Genomic DNA, 17,597 nt, shown 5'->3' with positions numbered 1-17,597 from the left:
GATCTTCTGAAAAGCTTTCCACAGCCTGATGGTTGCTGCACTTCACCTGACATCTCCTCTCCTGAAGGCTCCTATGAAGCCACTCAGGTTCTTGCTGCTGGGAAAGCATCATCCCTGGCACTGCATGGCGGCCAGTGCTGCCTGCCCAGCCTGTGGAGCTCTTCAGCCCCTTCCTTTTTTAACAGGTACTTTTCTTAGGCAAATAGTTTATGTCGGCAGTGGCATTCAACCCAGGTGTTTTTAAAAGAACCAGCCAAGTTTTTAGTCTAAGATGCTGTTTGGTTTATAAAATAACAAGATAGCATACTGATGCTATGCAGAGTATGTCTTGCTTTGGGCAGGCAGATAAAAATATAGTTGACAAAAACATGATATTGGCAGGTTGCATGTGATTTAAACTGTGGAAATGTTTACCTTTGTCTGCTTAAAGCCAGAAAAAAGGATTACGTAGTGTTGTGGTTCTTTAGTTCTATATGCAAAATTATACAAGAGTGGCCTGTATTTCTCTACATTGCAGATTCTCTGTGTCGCTTCCCATAGCACAGCGCTATTTATGCCAGCTAATGTGAATTTAAATTGTTGCTAGGGCTGCTTCAGCGACATAGGTGAGCACTGATTTGCCTTCAGTAACCTCATTGCTGCACCAGCATCTGTGAAGCTGGGGTGGTGAGCACCGGCAGGATCTGTGCCCAGGGTTTTGATTACAGCAGGGAGGAGAGCAAGTGCTGCTCTGGCTTTCTGTTGCTTCTTGGCCTGTGGCTTTTTTCTTCTTTGGGGAAGGGAGAATTATTTTTTCTGAGGTTCTTACTGGCTCTTTAGGAAGGTATTTTTTGAAATGCTGGTGGCATTTCTAGGTACTATTTTTAGAAGCAATCAAAGTCCATCTTATTTATGCAATTTGTCTTGGAGACTTGTAAGTCCTGCTGTTTCTTGCAGTAGCACTTAAGCTGGACTGGAAAATTTCCTGTTGTGTAGAAGGTAAAGAGGATTAATCCATTGTCCTTGCTAATGGAAGACCAATTTTTAACAGCAGCTGCATCTGTACTGTGTGCCCTGTGGGGCACAGCTGGGTGCCAGTGGCTTAGCGGTGCTGGCTAGAGCACTTTGCTGCAAGCAGAGGATTTTCAGCATGTGCCTAGTTGAATTAAGTGTTAGTTGGAGCAGGGTGTATGTGAATAGAGCACTGATGCTCAGGTTAATGTACCCAGCTCTTCTGCTACTCACCTAGAGAATCACTGTTTTTATCATGCACGTATTTGTTTCCTTTTGCAGTTGGTATTATCATTTCCTTTCTCCTGCCCTTCATAGGCTGTGGTTAGCTTTTAACATTTCATTCGCTGACTTGTCCATTTTTGTCATAATGTGCCCTGGGGTTTCTGACCCTTCCACAGGGGCAGCCAGCACTGCAGGGTTGCCCACTAGTGGGGTCTTGCAGATTGGAGTCATTTCTGCATGAGCTCTAGAGGAAACCTCAATCCACAGCTATGCTGCATGGATGGATCTAACTGAAGTAGGAATCAGTTACAGCCTGAAACAGCAACCCTGGCAGTTCTATAAATGCTAAATTCAGGCATTCCACAGGTTCTGTTGGGAAGTAGGGGAACTCTGTATGTACTTTCCTCTGTCCCCAGTTGGCTCTTGACAAGCTTGACACCTTCAACATGACCATTTTGGCATCACAGGAAGACTCCTTTGTGAATGGCTCTCATAACCTCTGATTTTTGGAGAACTTTGAATCTTGCTAACCACCCTGATCTTTACCTCTCATTCCTCACTTTGAATTGCTCCAATGTGAGCTGGAATTTTGTACTAATGAATCCTCCAGGCTGCACTCAGAAAAGCAGTATGGCTCTCTTCTGTACCCTTGCATCTGCAGCATGGTGCAGCTAAAAATCACATGAATTATTAAAATAGATATTTTGGAGAAAACAATCCTGAAACAGATCAGAAAATGAATTATTCATTGTTTTCCTTAGTTTGCGGCAGTGCGGGTTTTCTGTAAGGCTTGCCAAAGATTAGACAGGAGCCTTCCTACAGGATCACATAGGAATATAGCAGGAATGGCTTTGTGCTTTCCCCTCTGAGCAGCACACATAAAAATCAGGTCATTACTTATTCTAGTAAAGGAAACTGTTCTCTATAAAAAACTAGAATTAGAAAAAGAGATTTCTCTCTAAAACCTCCAAGCAAGTACAGGGTACAGCAGTTTAGATCAAAATGAACTATGGTGAAGGGCAGAGGGTTTGTTACTTGTGTTGCTGTGTTCCATGACCTGGGCTCCACTGTACTGTGACTATAAAAACATGTATTTGAAGGTGGTGTATTCCCCAAAGAGCTTACAGTTTGAAACAAGGGAGGGGAGCAAGACTTGGCTCTGGATCGTCTCATGTGTTGCTTTAAGCTGTTGTGACTAAGCCATCATCTCCTCCTCACTCCTCCATCTGCCTCTTCACTTTCTCCCAGTTTTCCAATCACATTGGTTGGTTTATTTGAATTTAAGCCAACAGACATACGCTCTGCCTTGTTCTCATGTCTCTGCACTCACTTCACCTTCAGCTTCTCTCCCTTTCTCCCTTTGTCACACGTATTTGGCAGAGCCATTTTGCAGAGGATGTGGGTGTCACCTCTCCATAGCTCTGTGGTCCAAAACAGAGCCGAGAAACAATGGTGGGAGCAGGGATCTGAGCAGGCATCAGCTGGCCTGATGAGCCCTCTCCTCTCATCCTGTCTTGGCCCAGCCTGTGGGGGGCCATGGTGGCACCAGGTTTAGGAGGGTTGCTCTAAGCTTGGCCATCTCAAGGCTGCTGCCTTCAGCTGCTTTGCACCTTTCATGAGGGCAGTGGAAAGGGACATGGGCATGTGGCAGCATGGGGAGTAAAAAGCTTCTCTAGATCTTCTCTGCTGCTAATTTAGTGCATAGGGTTCTTCTGCCCCTAAAGCACCCTCAAACTCCTACCAGGCTTTCTTCAGAGAGAATCAGCTGCTTCTGTCTTGCAGAATAGAATTTACTTTACTTTTTGTCCATGCCTGAGACAGGCCCCAGTTAGTTTAAGTCCGCTGTGAAGCTGTGCAAATGTACACAGGCTCCAAATCTGGCCAGAAGAGATGAATCCAGCAACAGCAAACAGAGGACCCTGAGCCCCAGCAAGGAGTTATAACCACAGCATGGTGCTCTCCTTCATTTGCTGGATAAAAAGACTGGTCTGAGAGAGATGTGAACATCAGCTATCTACTGAGTGGGTCAGAAAGTCTTCCTTGATGAATGGTATGAGTGCCCTGGTATTAAAAGCTAGACTAAGCATTCATATCCTTGGAGACTATTTGAAAAGCCAGACAGTGAGTTTCTTATCGTATAGAAATATCATTGCTTTTGGAGCACTAAACTCATTTCCAATTCCAACAGAGATCCAAAAGCTATAGAGAGGTTGTGAAGTGCATTTGGGAACCTGCAGTACTTCAAGTCATTTTGTAGCTGTCTGAACTGCAAGTCATAGAGAGAGATGCGGGCACTTCAACATTTTATTCTATATTCTTACTTTGCACCTGTAAATGCAAATTAAACACCACTGTCTAGCAACAGTATTTTTTGTGATCCTCCTAAATTTATTATGGATGCCTACAGTCACTGCCTATGAATCTCATACATAATGGTAATTAACTTCTGTGCCACAGTTCCATTCCATTATTTTTCAGGCACAGCAACGACAGCTCCTGGATGTCTGAATGACGGGACTCTCTTCCTCCCAGAGAGAGAATTGTCTTTGGTCTCCTTACCTAATCCTTTCACCTGCATTCGTACCTGCTGCAACCAAAGTCTCAGTCAATCTTCAAAACTTTTCTTCTTGCAAGACGCCCATAATCTAGTCTTCAGCGTTGATGTCTGACTATGCAATGAATTTGAGGTCATAAGAGAGAAAACACAAAAGACAATTTCAAAGCCGTGACCACAGATATCTTTAAGAGCACCCTCACATTAACTGCCTTCTGGTTGACGCTCTGAATTATAACCAAGGAACATTTGGAGGTAAAAGCAAGAGCTTTCTCATCTTGTGCAAAGCAAACCCCAAAGGGTTTGGACGACCGCTTTCCCCCGCTGCCAGGCCGGAGGCGCCGGTGCAGCACCCTGGACAGCGCCAGTAAGGCAAGTTCTTCCCGGAGCCAGGCGTTCTTCGTCCACCGGGAAAAGCATCGCTGTGTGCCAGCTGCTGCTCATTCCTGCAGCTGCCCCTGAGCTGACTGCTGGAGCAATAGTACTGGGGATGCTTCTTAACTATCTCCAAGAAAACTGTTAATCAAATTAGGTTAATTATACTTGAGTTTCTGGTGGAATTCAGAGCTTGGCAATCACTTTGAGGCTGTGACCCTTCAGGGGTTTGGAACTCTGTGAGATTTTAACTCAGTTTGCCTGTCAGAGTTCAAGAAGCATCTGGACAATGCTCTTAGTCGTATGTTTTAATTTTAGGCAGTCTTGAGATGAACGGGGAGTTAGACTCAACGATCTTTATGGGTTCCCTTCCAACTTGAGATATTCTGTGTCTGGATAGGAGTCAGCTGTTGTGAATGCCCTTACCTTAGAGAAAGACTGTTAAGGATCCTGCACACCAGGTCTGAGAGATTCCAAAGAGGCTGCAGCAGCCTGGAGGATATAAAATTCCTGTAGCACCCATCTTCCCTGAGGCAAGCATTTTCCGCACTGGAAACACTGCTTTAAGTCACCTAAACACTTTCAAAATTCCTTCAAGAAAAGTGCAGATTGACCTATTCACTTACTCATTGTTAGTTCCTGTAAGCAAATTGCAGCAACTTTCTATTAGCATTTTTCTCCATTCTAAAATGTCTTCACTGAGCCAGGCTGGGGAGGCTGAGGCCTCTCAAAAAAGGGTAGCCTTTGGTATTTGCTTTCATGGAAGCTCCCTAGGAGATAGTATCCCTCTCCAGGTTGTTAGAAACTATTCCTGATGGATGTTTGAACCCATTCTTAAAAACCGCTGACAGCATCTCTCAGTATTGGTAGCCCTTCACCTCTCAACAGTGTAGCATAGTACTCAACTCTACCCGCTAGTCGTTAGACTAAGAAAAATGCTCTGAAATCTCCTTTGCTAACATTCAAGCCTATTACTTTGTGTGCAAGGAAAATAGTTCATTGCTTTCTTCTTTGTTGCCATGTTGTATATATTTGAAGGCAGTTGACAGTCATCTTTTCTCTTACTTGGCCCATTTACATTCCCAGGGAGGTGTCTGATGTCTGCTGCTGGGGCTGCCACTGGTCACCCCTGGTCTGACCTGGGGTGGTGGAACAGGCCCTGCCTGCCACCATGGGGAGCCTCCAGCCTCTGCAGTGCCCTGATGATGGGTAAAACAAGGAGTAATAACTCCTCAGAATATCTTCTGAGTTAGCAGTCCTTGGTTAAGCTTCCTATGGAGCCAGGAAGCTATCTTCATATTTAACGGATCTTAATGTTCTGGGTTTTTTTTTCCTTCCACAGATTTATCTGAACATTTTTAAACCTGTCTGTCCTGTTTTCTTTCAGGACATCTTGTACTTCTGAGTTTTACAGTTCAATTTTTCTCTGTGAAATGCCTTTCTTCATTTCACATGTCACTATTACATTTGCTATTTATTTGATGAACTGAGAAAGTGTAAATAGCCAGTCCATGTGCCCTTACTCATCACTACTCGTATCCTTTTTTCAGTCACTGGTTTTTTTTCCACGTCAAAGAGATCTAGACTTCTTAATTTCTTCTCAAGCTGAAGTTGTCACAATGGTTTTCATCATTTTATTGCTCCTCTCCGCAATTTTTCCAACACTGACCATGTTGCTGATGTGTTCACAGAACTCTATGCAGTTACTGCTAGATCTTTCCTGTGTGCCAGTGTCTTCTGTGCTCATTGTTTGTGTGTTGGACTGATTTTTTTCCCAATGTGTTCTGCTTCACAGTTGTCAACCTTTAATGTCATCTACCACTTTATCACTTAACATTTGGCATTGAGATGACAGTCTACAACTGTTAATCTATGACATTTGCACCACCAGAAAATTTTGCAATCCTCCTGCTTTTCCTGAAAGCATGTTAAGCTATGTAGTCTCTTCTGCACCTCCTTTTATTATGCAATTTCACTGTTCGATGCCGCTTTCTTTCTGTTTCAACCCTTAAAGGGAGAACATCCCTTTCTATTCCATGACAGTTTAGGGTTGTCTAAATGTATCCATCAGCTCACTTTCATTGATGTGTTCACTGGCTCTTTCAGAGTTGGAATAGATACCAAAAGCAGGATTTCCCTTTGCAGAACCTTGCTGATTTTTTCCCCACTTATGTGCCTTTGAATTCTGTTTGCTTTTCTGTCATTTGTTGTTGTCTTGTGGCTTTTTTTTCCAATGTGGAAATGAAATTTCCACATCCGTAACTGCCCAGCTGATCTCTGCAGCCCTCTTAAGAAGTGGTACTGCATCTGCCACCCTCTGTTCCTCTGGTACCAGTCTGACATGAGCAATAAGTTACACTCCACAGTAACTACTCAGGCAATTTCATACCTGAGCTGTTTTAAAATCACTGTGTGAACACTGTCTGGTCCTGCTGATATATCACTGTTCATTCTATTGACTTCTGGCCCTTTGGTTGAGATCGTTTCTCCAACTCATCACCTGCAGATAAAAGTTCTAGTGTGGAAATCCTCCACAGTGAGCACTGGACCAAGCTTATATTCTCTGAGCATTCCTGCATCTATCACCTGCACGCTGTGCAGTCTTCATGGCAGGTTTCCTGTTTCTGAGGTGGTTTATTATTAATGCATCTGGTCTGGTGTTACTCAACTTTTTATCCTTGCCATCCTTATGATTTTTTACTTAGCTTGTCTGACTTGATTTTGTTTTTTCTAATTTGGGTGTATTTTCTGTGTTTTGAATGGTAGTATTTCATTTATGCTTACTTCCTGTGCTTTGCATGTTCTTCCTCTGCCCTTCCCATTCCCAAAAGGATGTTTTGCTCATGCACATTGTGGTCACTATCACACCATCATTTTAAAGGTGTCATTTGATTCTGACCCTGTGTGCTGTTAATGGCTGCATGGTTTCTCCTTCTGCAATGTCTGACTGCATCTAAACCAATAATTTATGTTGTTAAAAAATGTAGCACAAATTAGAGCCCAGTCTGACATTTCTGCTTTGTGGAGGCAGTCTGCAACTGAAGCTTTCCGTGATCACTGTGCTTCCTGCCTTACAGCCTGTCTGGTGTCTTGTAGCATGTCATATTCTGGTGGACACTTTAGTCCCAGTTTCACTTCTCCTAGCTTTGAAATGTCATACTAGAGGGGTGCTACATTATTTTATTGAACTGTTAGTTTATTTTTACTAAAGCTTTCTTTAATGTGTGCTGCACCTTCCTTATTGACATCATCTTCTTGTCTTTCTGATGTTTGCATTATCCCTGTGTCCTACTGGTTGTCTTCCAGCCACCACCTCTCTTATAGGCCAGTTCTGATTAACAATCAGATGTTCCAGTCCGTCCAAATTTGTTTGTAATCAGTAACATTTGGATTTAACATATATTCACAGCTATGGATTTAATGTGTGGAACTTAGTGTTTCCAAATCACATCTTCATAAATGTTAGTTAATAGAGCCTAATACAGGATGTAAGATTTCTTATAGTGAAATTCTTCTGTTCAAAAGTAGATTTAAGTGAAAGATCTAAAGCTACTTGTGGCATATCTTTTCCATGTGATGCTGAAACAGACTTTCGTAGGGATTAGATCAGAACCAGGGAAACACAAAAGGGCTGATTCCTGCCTGGTGTAACCAGGCCCAGGTCCACTGGAGTCCAGTGGGGAGATGGCTTGCATCATGCAGCAGCAGATCACAGAATTAAGAGTAGTTGTATGAGACTTTAAAGATCTTCTAGTTCCAACACCCTGCCATGGGCAGGGACACCTTCCAGGAGACCAGGTTGATCAAAAGCCCTGTTCAACCTGGCCTTGAACACTGCCAGAAGTGGATCATCCACAACTTCTCTGGGCAACCTGTGCCAGTGTCTCATCACTTTCACAGGTCCTTCCTAACCTGGTTGTGAAAAAATCATGTTCCTGCTTTCAGATATGCCAACAGATGTCTGTGGACAAGAAACTGAACAGGAAAATGGTTGAATACTGCAGGGAAAAGAGATACGTGAAACATCCATTCTAGATTATTTATTGCTCAGTGTTCCATAATTTTGGTTAGGAATTGGGTCACTTACACTAGAGCTTTTGGAAGATGCATCTAGGCCAGGCTGTCACAGCAGTGTGCAAGAAGAAAATTATGCCAAGTGCATGTATAAGGGCATATTTCTACAAGTGATTGAGTCCTTCCTAAGAAACTGTTTGTCGTGGTTTAAGCCCAGGCTGTAAATTAGAACCACGCAGTCTACTTCCCCCCCCCCAACAGAGGGATGGGGAGGAGAATCGAAAGAATGTAACTCCCACGGGTTGAGATAAAAACAGTCCAGTAACTAAGGTATAACACAAATTACTGCTGCCACCAATAATAACAATGATAAGAGAAATAACAAGGGAAGAGAATACGATACCGCCCTCTGGAAATGAGCCCGACAGAAAAGAGGACGTGCCCTTCCGGGTAGCTCCCAGTTACATCCCCAGGCATGACGTGCTGTGGTATGGAATACCTCTTTGGCTAGTTTGGGTCAGGTGTCCTGTCCCTGCTTCCTTCCGGCTTCCCCTCCTCCCTGGCAGAGCATGAGACTCACAAAGTCCTTGGTCAGGGTAAACATTCTGACCAGTAACTGAAAACATCAGCTTTATCAGTATCATTCCCAGGCCGAAAGTCAAAACCACAGCGCTGCACCAGCTACTAAGAAGGAGAAAAACTGACTGCTGCTGCTGAACCCAGGACACTGTTAGATACTCAAGCCACTGTGACTACCCTGACCCCATCGATTTGATCGTCAGGTCACCTGAGCCACAGTCATTCCAGGCCTTCATATACATGGGCAGGAATAGCAGCGCAGAGCAGACATGAACAGGGCACTACATTGTTGCTGTAGACGACATACTGCCCTGGCCATGTAGTCGAGAGGAAAAGCCACTGCCTGCCTCCCAGAAAGGAAAGAGGTGAAGCAAGAGAAAGGCCCACTGTAAGAGAGGATCTGATTCGAGACCATCTTAAAAACCTAACCGTGCACAAGTCCATGGGACCTGACAACATCCATCTGCAGGTCCTGAAGGAGGGCAAATGAAGTTGCTAAGCCACTGGCCATCATATTTGAAAAATCACGGCAGTCAGGTGAAGTTCCCAACGACTGGAAGAAGGGAAATATAACCCCCATTTTCAAGAAGGGGAAAATGGATGACCCAGGGAATTACAGACCAGTCAGTTTCACCTCTGTGCCTGGCAAACTCTTGGAGCAGATTCTCCTGCAAGGCATGCTAAGGCACATGAAAAACAAGGAGGTGGTTGGTGACAGCCAGCATGGCTTCACTAAGGGGAAATCCTGACTGACCAATTTGGTGGCCTTCTATGATGGGGCTACGCAACTGATGGACAGGGGCAGAGCAGTTGACGTCATCTACCTGGACTTGTGCAAAGCCTTTGACACTGTCCCACATGACATCCTTGTCTCTGAATTGGAGAGACATCAATTTGATGGGTGGACCACTCGGTGGATAAAGAACTGGCTGGATGGCCGCACGCAAAGAGTTGTGGTCAATGGTTCAATGTCCAGCTGGAGACCTGTAACGAGTGGTGTCCCTCAGGGATCGGTGTTGGGACCGGTCTTGTTCAACATCTTTGTTGGTGACATGGACAGTGGGATTGAGTGCGCCCTCAGCAAGTTTGCCAATGACACCAAGCTGTGTGGTTCGGTTGATACGCCAGAGGGAAGGGATGCCATTCAGAGGGACCTTGACACGCTTGTGAGGTGGGCTGATGCCAACCTTGTGAAGTTTAACCATGCCAAGTGCAAGGTCCTGCACCTGGGTCAGAACAATCCCAGGCACAGCTACAGGTTGGGCAGAGAAGAGATTCAGAGCAGCCCTGCAAGAGAAGGACTTGGGGGTGTTGGTCGATGAGAAAATGAACATGAGCCGGCTTCAGTGTGTGCTCACAGCCCAGAAAGCCAACTGTATCCTGGGCTGCATCAAGAGGAGCGTGACCAGCAGGTTGAAGGAGGTGATCCTGCCCCTCTACTCTGCTCTCGTGAGACCTCCCTTGGAGTATTGTGTGCAGTTCTGGTGTCCTCAATATAAAAAGGTCATGGAACTGCTGGAACAAGTGCAGAGGAGGGCCACGAGGATGATCAGGGGACTAGAGCACCTCCCATATGAAGATAGGCTGAGAAAGTTGGGGCTGTTCAGCCTGGAGAAGAGAAGGCTGCGTGGAGACCTCATAGCAGCCTTCCAGTATCTGAAGGGGGGCTATAGGAATGCTGGGGATGGACTCTTCATCAGGGACCGTAGTGACAGGACAAGGGGTAATGGGTTTTAACTAAAACAGGGGAAGTTTAGATTGGATATAAGGAAGAAATTCTTTACTGAGAGGGTGGTGAGGCACTGGAATGGGTTGCCCAGGGAAGTTGTGAATGCTTCATCCCTGGTGGTGTTCAAGGCCAGGTTGGGCAAAGCCTTGGGTGACATGGTTTAGTGTGGGGTGTCCATGGCAGGGGGGTTGTAACTAGATGATCTTAAGATCCTTTCCAACCCTAACTATTCCATGATTCTATGATTCTAAGAGGAAAACAGCCATTCAGAGGAGAGACACAGCTCTGACTGCTCTTCTGGGTACACAAAGAGGCATATATGCAAAGCCAATGGATCAAGGCACGTCTGTGCACCATATAAATGCCCTTCTGGATCTTGCTGTGCAAGCTGTAGTATAAAGTAGCATAGACTTACATTTAGCTAACAACTGCTGCCAAAACCAAATTATTACTCATCTCCATCATCCATCTACTGCAGCAAAGATCTAGCAAGTACAAGTGCAGTACAGCACACACATCAGAACAAACTGACCATCTCTGTTCATTTTGCATGAATTTATGCTTCTTTACTCTTTCTCACAGATCAGCCCTGTGTGAGCAGAGATTAGCATTAGATGATAAGCATAATGGAGCCTGCTTGAAAATGCTGTCATCTCTCTTTAGAAGCTGACAGCTGAACTGTTAAGCTAAGAGGTCAGAGTTGATTGGCTTGAGCACCAGCTGTATACGGCCCTGGGAAACACGCCAGAGGCTTTTCCAGCTCAGACCTGAGACACTAAGCTGTGGGTAAACCCCATGCACAGGGGGCAAACCAGCTCAGCTGTGTAGGTGAAGAATGATTTAGGAGCTCCTGCAATGGCAACCCCATCAGCAGATGTCAGTCTTCTTGATCCCTTCTAGCTCACTGCACCAGCAAAATATAGATGAGCATTGTGAAAAGTTCTTCTTGAATTGCAAGGCATCTATTGCCTTTGGGACACTTCCAAATGCAGTTGTAAAAATAGAACCACACTGGACTTGCTGTGTAGTGAGGAAATTATTTCTGCTACGCATTTTCTTGCTTTGATCCAGAGAAAACTTCAATGCAAACACAGGAATGCTGTCCTGATAAGGGTGAGAACCACACTTTTTGCTTTTCCTTCTGTTTCTGTCATCTACTAAGCACACACAAACAACACACGCACACACAGTTTACACAGTGTGCAATTTTTTCCCCATGAAACTGAATCCTGAGTGAATCTTTGCAAAATGAAAAATGTCAGCATGAAATAGTTTGTAATCAAGCCACTTAGAAATGCAGCACATGCAGTTCCTCAGTCTCAATCACACTCCCCCATTCTCATCTTTCTCTCATTGCGCAGCAGTTTCCTACCTTGTGACTTGGAGGTAACACATCATAGGAATGCTTGGTTACGTCACGCAGGATAGAGAACCTGCCAGACCTGGCGCCTCAGCAAGAAAGGAGAAAGGGGGCACAAGCCATACAGCTTACAGCAGCCAGACATCATTCAGAAGCAAAATGGACACAGTTGGTCTTCAAGCATAGTGTTTGTCTTTGATAAATCTTAGTTTTCCTTGATAAAAACACTTGATAAAAAAAAAATAAAATCTATATATATAAACTGGTTTCAACTGCAACCACTGATGCTTGATACAAGCATTTTGATAACCCCCACTGAACAACTTTCTAATGTTTAGCCAAAGCTACAAATCTTGGTGCCTAAAATTTGGTTGCAAGGTTGGTATCCAAGCACACAAACTAGTAGTCTGATTTTTCCAAAAGCATGTTGAACATCCTGTTTGTGTTGAGTGAAGTGCTCAGTGCTTGGCAATTCCAAATTACCTGGCCTGGAGCCAATCTTTTGAAATCTGAACATCTAAACTTAGGTGGCTACAGTCTGATCCGTGGCCCAGGAAAGCAAACAGAAAGGATACCACTGAACTTCTGGTTCTGGGTGAGGCTAATTCATCTATCTATACTTAGAGTGAAAATTGCCTTGTTGGGGTCAGGTGAAAGTCATGAGCAACTACTGTTTTAATTGTTGGCAGTTCCTGTGAACTCTACTCAGAGTGCCTTTAGCAAAGTATGTGGGATGGTAGAAGCAGCAGGGTAAGCATTATGTCACCTTGGCAATCTTCTCCACGATCAGGTACTGTGCTGCATTCATGTCTTGTGCACCACACGTGGTGCAGCAGGGGTGACTGCAAAACCCAGTACTGATGATACAGGGCAATGGATCACTCACTAGCAATCTAGCCAGCTTCATTTGGAGCTCGGCTCAGATGCCTCTATACAAACGCCCATAGCATGGAGAACAAACAAGAGGAATTTGAGATGTGTGCACGACTGCGGGAGTATGATATAGGGATGCTGGGGATGGGCTATTCATCAGGGACTGCAGTGACAGGACAAGGGGTAATGGGTTCAAACTTAAAAGGGGGAAGTTTAGATTGGACATAAGGAAGAAATTCTTTACTGTCAGGGTGGTGAGGCACTGGAATGGGTTGCCCAGGGAGGCTGTGAATGCTCCATCCTTGGCGGTGTTCAAGGCCAGGTTGGATGAGGCCTTGGGTAGCATGGTTTAGTGTGGGGTGTCCCTGCCCATGGCAGGGGGGTTGGAACTAGGTGATCTCAAGGTCCTTTCCAACCCTAACTATTCTACGATTCTATGATTCTAATCTATAAGCAACACACACACTTAACAAGTGGTGCTACACAGAGTTTGCTGTCTTTCCTCTAAGCTCAGGCATGAGTGCCAGGTGTCACAGGCAGCATCTCTCCACCTATCCATATCGAGACTGGCCTCAGGTACCTCGGTGCAGCCCTGCATTGCTGCCTGCTCCTTGCAGGTCCCTGGAGGGGAAGGAGACCTGTATCAGCAGCATAGCACACCTCTAACCGCCTTCCTGCAGAAAGCTTCATTTTGCAGAAGATACTGATTCCCTGAAGCCATTAAAATAACAGATGGAGAATGCCCGGGAGGAGTTACACAGCTGATTTTACAAATACAGGGGCTGTGGGCTCTTCAGGCTGGCTCAAGATTTTTTAGCAGGTGACAACACCATCACAGCAACCCCGACACACTCACGCCTTGTTCTACCGAAGCTGAGAGCGGCTGTGCCATGGCACTTGGCATGCTGCAATAGACCCCAAGGGACTGCTGCCCTGTGCAGGGCTCACAGCAGGGCTGGGGCACCAGGTGACCCTGGCTTGTCCCTCCAGGCTCAGCTCCAAGCATAGCCTGGCCAAAAATAGGGTCCTGGGAATCCCTGCCTGAAATCCAGCTTCAGAAAATGCAGTTATTGACAATGCCTCGCTGGGACAGAGGTTCTGCTTGAAGCCCATGTCCACAGGCATCAATGGCATAAGTCACTCTGGACAGAAAAGTGACCTGAACAGCTCATTCTTGTGAGTACACAGGTGTTAAGCTGCAGGATTTCCACTCCACAGCAATTTTTAAGTGATACAAATAAAAATGCAGGTGGGAGGAACAAGCGAACCATCAGACTCGCACATCACCCTATACCATGCTTATCAGCAGGTCTCTCAGTGAACAGCAGTCAGGCCGGGAGAAGGATAACGAATGCTACAAAAAATAGGTTTATGTGTTCTTTATTGAAGTGAAATGAGCAAGTGAAAGTAGAGGTTTCACATTCCTTTCTGCTAAGCGAGTTTGTGCCTTTCATACTCATTAATACAGACGGTTACATTTGGTACTGTAGTTTTATACCCTTGAGTACCTAACACTGACACCAAACAAGCTGGCATGGTGGGCAGGGGGCTACAGCATTCACAGTAGCTACTGGAGGAGGCAGCCAAGTCAAACAGCTCCTAAGGATCTTGCATTTTACATTTTACAGCTGGATCACTACAGGATAAAATACTTACAGCATCATAGACCCATCACAAACATTAGCACACCCAACAGATACAAGAGAGTAAAAAAGAGATTCACAACATCCTCGACTGACTGAAAGCTAATCACAGCGGTATGTTGTGGGTGCTACTTATCTCTGCAGACACACACTTAAATCACCTCCCACAGTTTCTGATTGTCTTTTATTCCTGGTAAGACTTCACAAGGAGCCACATGAGCAACACAGTAATCAGGACAATCATGAAGTTGAGGAAAAGTTCTTGTGTGGATCGCTCCATTTTTGGGGAATAATCAGGAGAGAGCAGAGGTCAGCAGGTAGAACAAAGGGAAAACTTCAGTGGATTGCCCAGGAGCGTCCTGGAGCTCAGCCTTCTGGTCACAGACTCTTTAAAGGGATAAAGAAAAATATGTGAAGAACAGATGCATGGAGGTGGCAGGTTCAGCAGAGCTATATATATTGCTGTAAATAAATGTTGTTTCAGCAGCAAGGAGTTAGTAAGCACAGGGGATAGTAAAAAGTAAAAGCTATGTCTGGCAGCTTATCACCTTCTTTGATTTCCAGCATTTCTCAGTGTCACTCCAGAATACACTACACAGGGGTGGAAATTAGTGCTGCTTTGTGCAAGCATTTTCAAATAAATTATGCCCAAGCCCCATTTATTACTTTCTATAGATCCATGTTGTACCTGCAGCACTGTTTAGAGCTCTTTAAATTCCTATATTTCTTTGCATGTTTTCATTAAAAAAAACCCCACCGAGTGCAAACTGTTATAGAGAAAGACTGATGAATCTGAATTATTTTTGTTACCACTAAAAGTACCGGGAGAACCTCAGGTTAGGTACTTTCATTTCTGAAGAACTTCATAAATTTTGTAAGTTAATCCTACAAATGAAATAGAACTTTCTCAAGAACCTTCTGACTTTCCTGCACTTTCAAGCTGCTATAGGTCTTTTACTTCAGAAACCCCATTCAAGTTGTGTTCAAAAACCTTTCTTGTGGTTATTGGTTTTATTTACTTTATCACAGCAAGTTTTGAATTTTGAATGGTTTTGGAGTTCATGCAGAGAAATGAGAACACTTCATCATAAATGTCATGCACTAATCCCATCTGTATGACATGCAAATATAATAGAAACCTCCAAAAAAATGAACTCTAGACAAATAATTTCAGCCACACAACAGAAATTTCAGCAGAGAAGCCAAATTAGGCTGTAACATCTATAGTGCAAACAGGAGAATCCCCGAGACTGTACCAGCATGAAGACAAGATATTTTAAATACAAACTGCATTAGTCTGCAGATTAAACATTAAAAGCCCAGTGCATGCAGTTAACAAATTCCTACATTCCAAAGTTGTTTTGCCAGCCTCCTATGTCCCTGGACAAGAAAAAATCTGACCTAATAAGTGAGCCAAACTTTCTTTACCTTGAGGAGGTAAACGGAGTCCAGTGGTTCTGCCTCTGGACTTTGGATGACTGCAGGTGTTATTCCCCTCCAGGCCTCTGCCTATCTCCCACTCTGTCTGGATGCTCAGTCACTGAGTGGGAACTGAAGTAGGCTGAGGGAGGAGACCAACAAGTGCATTGGCAACCCAGGTGCTGACATCACCCCCAAAACATTTTAAAAGGGCTAAGCTGGGCTGCGAGATTCGGTATGGGCTGTTCATGCAGGGGCTCTGTGGGCTGATTCGCCTCTCTTAGCTCTTCTGAGGTGGTGCTGTGCCTAGAGCGGAGCGGTGGGCAGTGCTTGGGAGTCAATGGGATTTGACAGAGAATTTTTTTTGCTGGGTGGTGTCTTCCCCAGTGCGGGAAAAGGAGAGAGCCATTTGCAGAAGTCTGTGTGGACAATTCAGGATCCTTAAGATCATTGCTGGGGTATGGAGATCTGTCTATATATTTATCTTCATAAGTACAACACAGCTGTTGATCCTACATACCTATATACCACAGCCTCTGGAGTTCATATGCATTTAAAACGAAGTGAATAGGAAAAAATATTCTTGACATTTGAATATAGACTACTGAAATCCAGGATCATTTGCTGGATAGAAAAGTTTGGGACTAGGATGTCTGAAAAGCACAGTCCATTGCTTTAAAGAGCCACTGACTCGCCTGCATGCTGTTCTTCCATCGGTTTTCAAAGCTGAGGTTAATGCTCCATCTGTCTGAGCATACAGAGAAGTGTTTCTGCCACCCTGCAGCATTTCTTCACAGAAAGCTCACTGCTCTGTGGCCTAGACAGCTGTAATCCCCACATTACCTTATCTTAGCCCAAGGCATTGCTAGAACTTGCTATGTATGTGAACAAAAAGAAACGGCTTTTTGTTTCCTTTTAATCACTACAGCTGAAAGAGAGTCCTGGCAGGGCAGGCTGGACTGAACCGGGAGCAGACTCTGCCAGCCTTGTGGTGCTGTGGGTTTCCCCCACTCAGAGCCTTTGCTTCAGGTGACTGATGCAAGTATTTCCACTGAAGTCAGAGGGGTCAGTCCTGCAACACCGTGCTGCCAGATTAACATGAGTATCCTGATCAGGTTTAAGTGTGTAAGGTTATCCACAACACTGGCTTTACTCTCCTGCCAAACAGTGCATGATGCATAGCATGAAGATTGTTTACTGATTCTGATGCCTTTTGTACATTTACACACGGGCATGCTGGGAGGTACCACAGCTCAGAGTATCCCGGCTTACTGTGACAGTGCCCCTCCATCAGCTCCCAAGTTTCTCCCTTTGCACCAGCAATCACATCTCGGTGTGATGTCCCCAGTGAGGAAGGCAGTCTGGAAACCAACCCGATGAAAAACACAACAAAACAAATAGCTGTGGGTAACCAGGGGGGCGGAGGGAAGGGATGTTCTGCCTGGATGATCTCCCTAAATAGTCTCCCCATGCAATCGTTAGAGGTAGGAGAGGGACCAGAACTAGAGAAATCTTCCCTTTCATTGGCTTGTCTGCCTTGCCACTGCCCTCCTAGGCACCACGCAGCACATTGACAAAAGCCAACATGCTGTGTGGGAGTCCTGTGCTAAAATATACTGATGAAAGAGCAAAGGCTTAACCCATGCCTCATTCAGATGCCTAAGTAGGTTTGCAGGCCCTTACTGTAATTCATACTCTGCTGGCTATGACACTAAAGCCTGTCCTCTCAAGGAAAACTTGAGCAAACCTGTCCTGCACATACAGGGGGTTTGGGAAATCCAGACTCAAAATTCTGCCCCTCAGCCCGAGGGAAGACGTGCGTGTGTTTGCCATGAA

At 44.9% G+C, this 17,597-nt stretch overlaps 1 protein-coding gene across 1 annotated transcript; it reads right to left on the bottom strand.

The window, feature by feature from the left end:
* Positions 1-14,526: 14,526 nt before the first annotated feature.
* SLN (sarcolipin) lies at positions 14,527-14,622 on the bottom strand (the record flags this gene model as incomplete). The annotated part of the gene is made up of 1 exon (XM_080612372.1): positions 14,527-14,622. The coding sequence occupies one exon, from the start codon at positions 14,620-14,622 to the stop codon at positions 14,527-14,529; it is 96 nt and encodes a 31-aa protein (XP_080468498.1).
* Positions 14,623-17,597: the final 2,975 nt, after the last annotated feature.

This window comes from Psittacula echo (genome assembly GCF_963264785.1).
Source record: "Psittacula echo genome assembly, chromosome: 3".
Taxonomy (NCBI): Eukaryota; Metazoa; Chordata; class Aves; order Psittaciformes; family Psittacidae; genus Psittacula; species Psittacula echo.
This window is presented reverse-complemented; position numbering and strand designations above follow the sequence as displayed.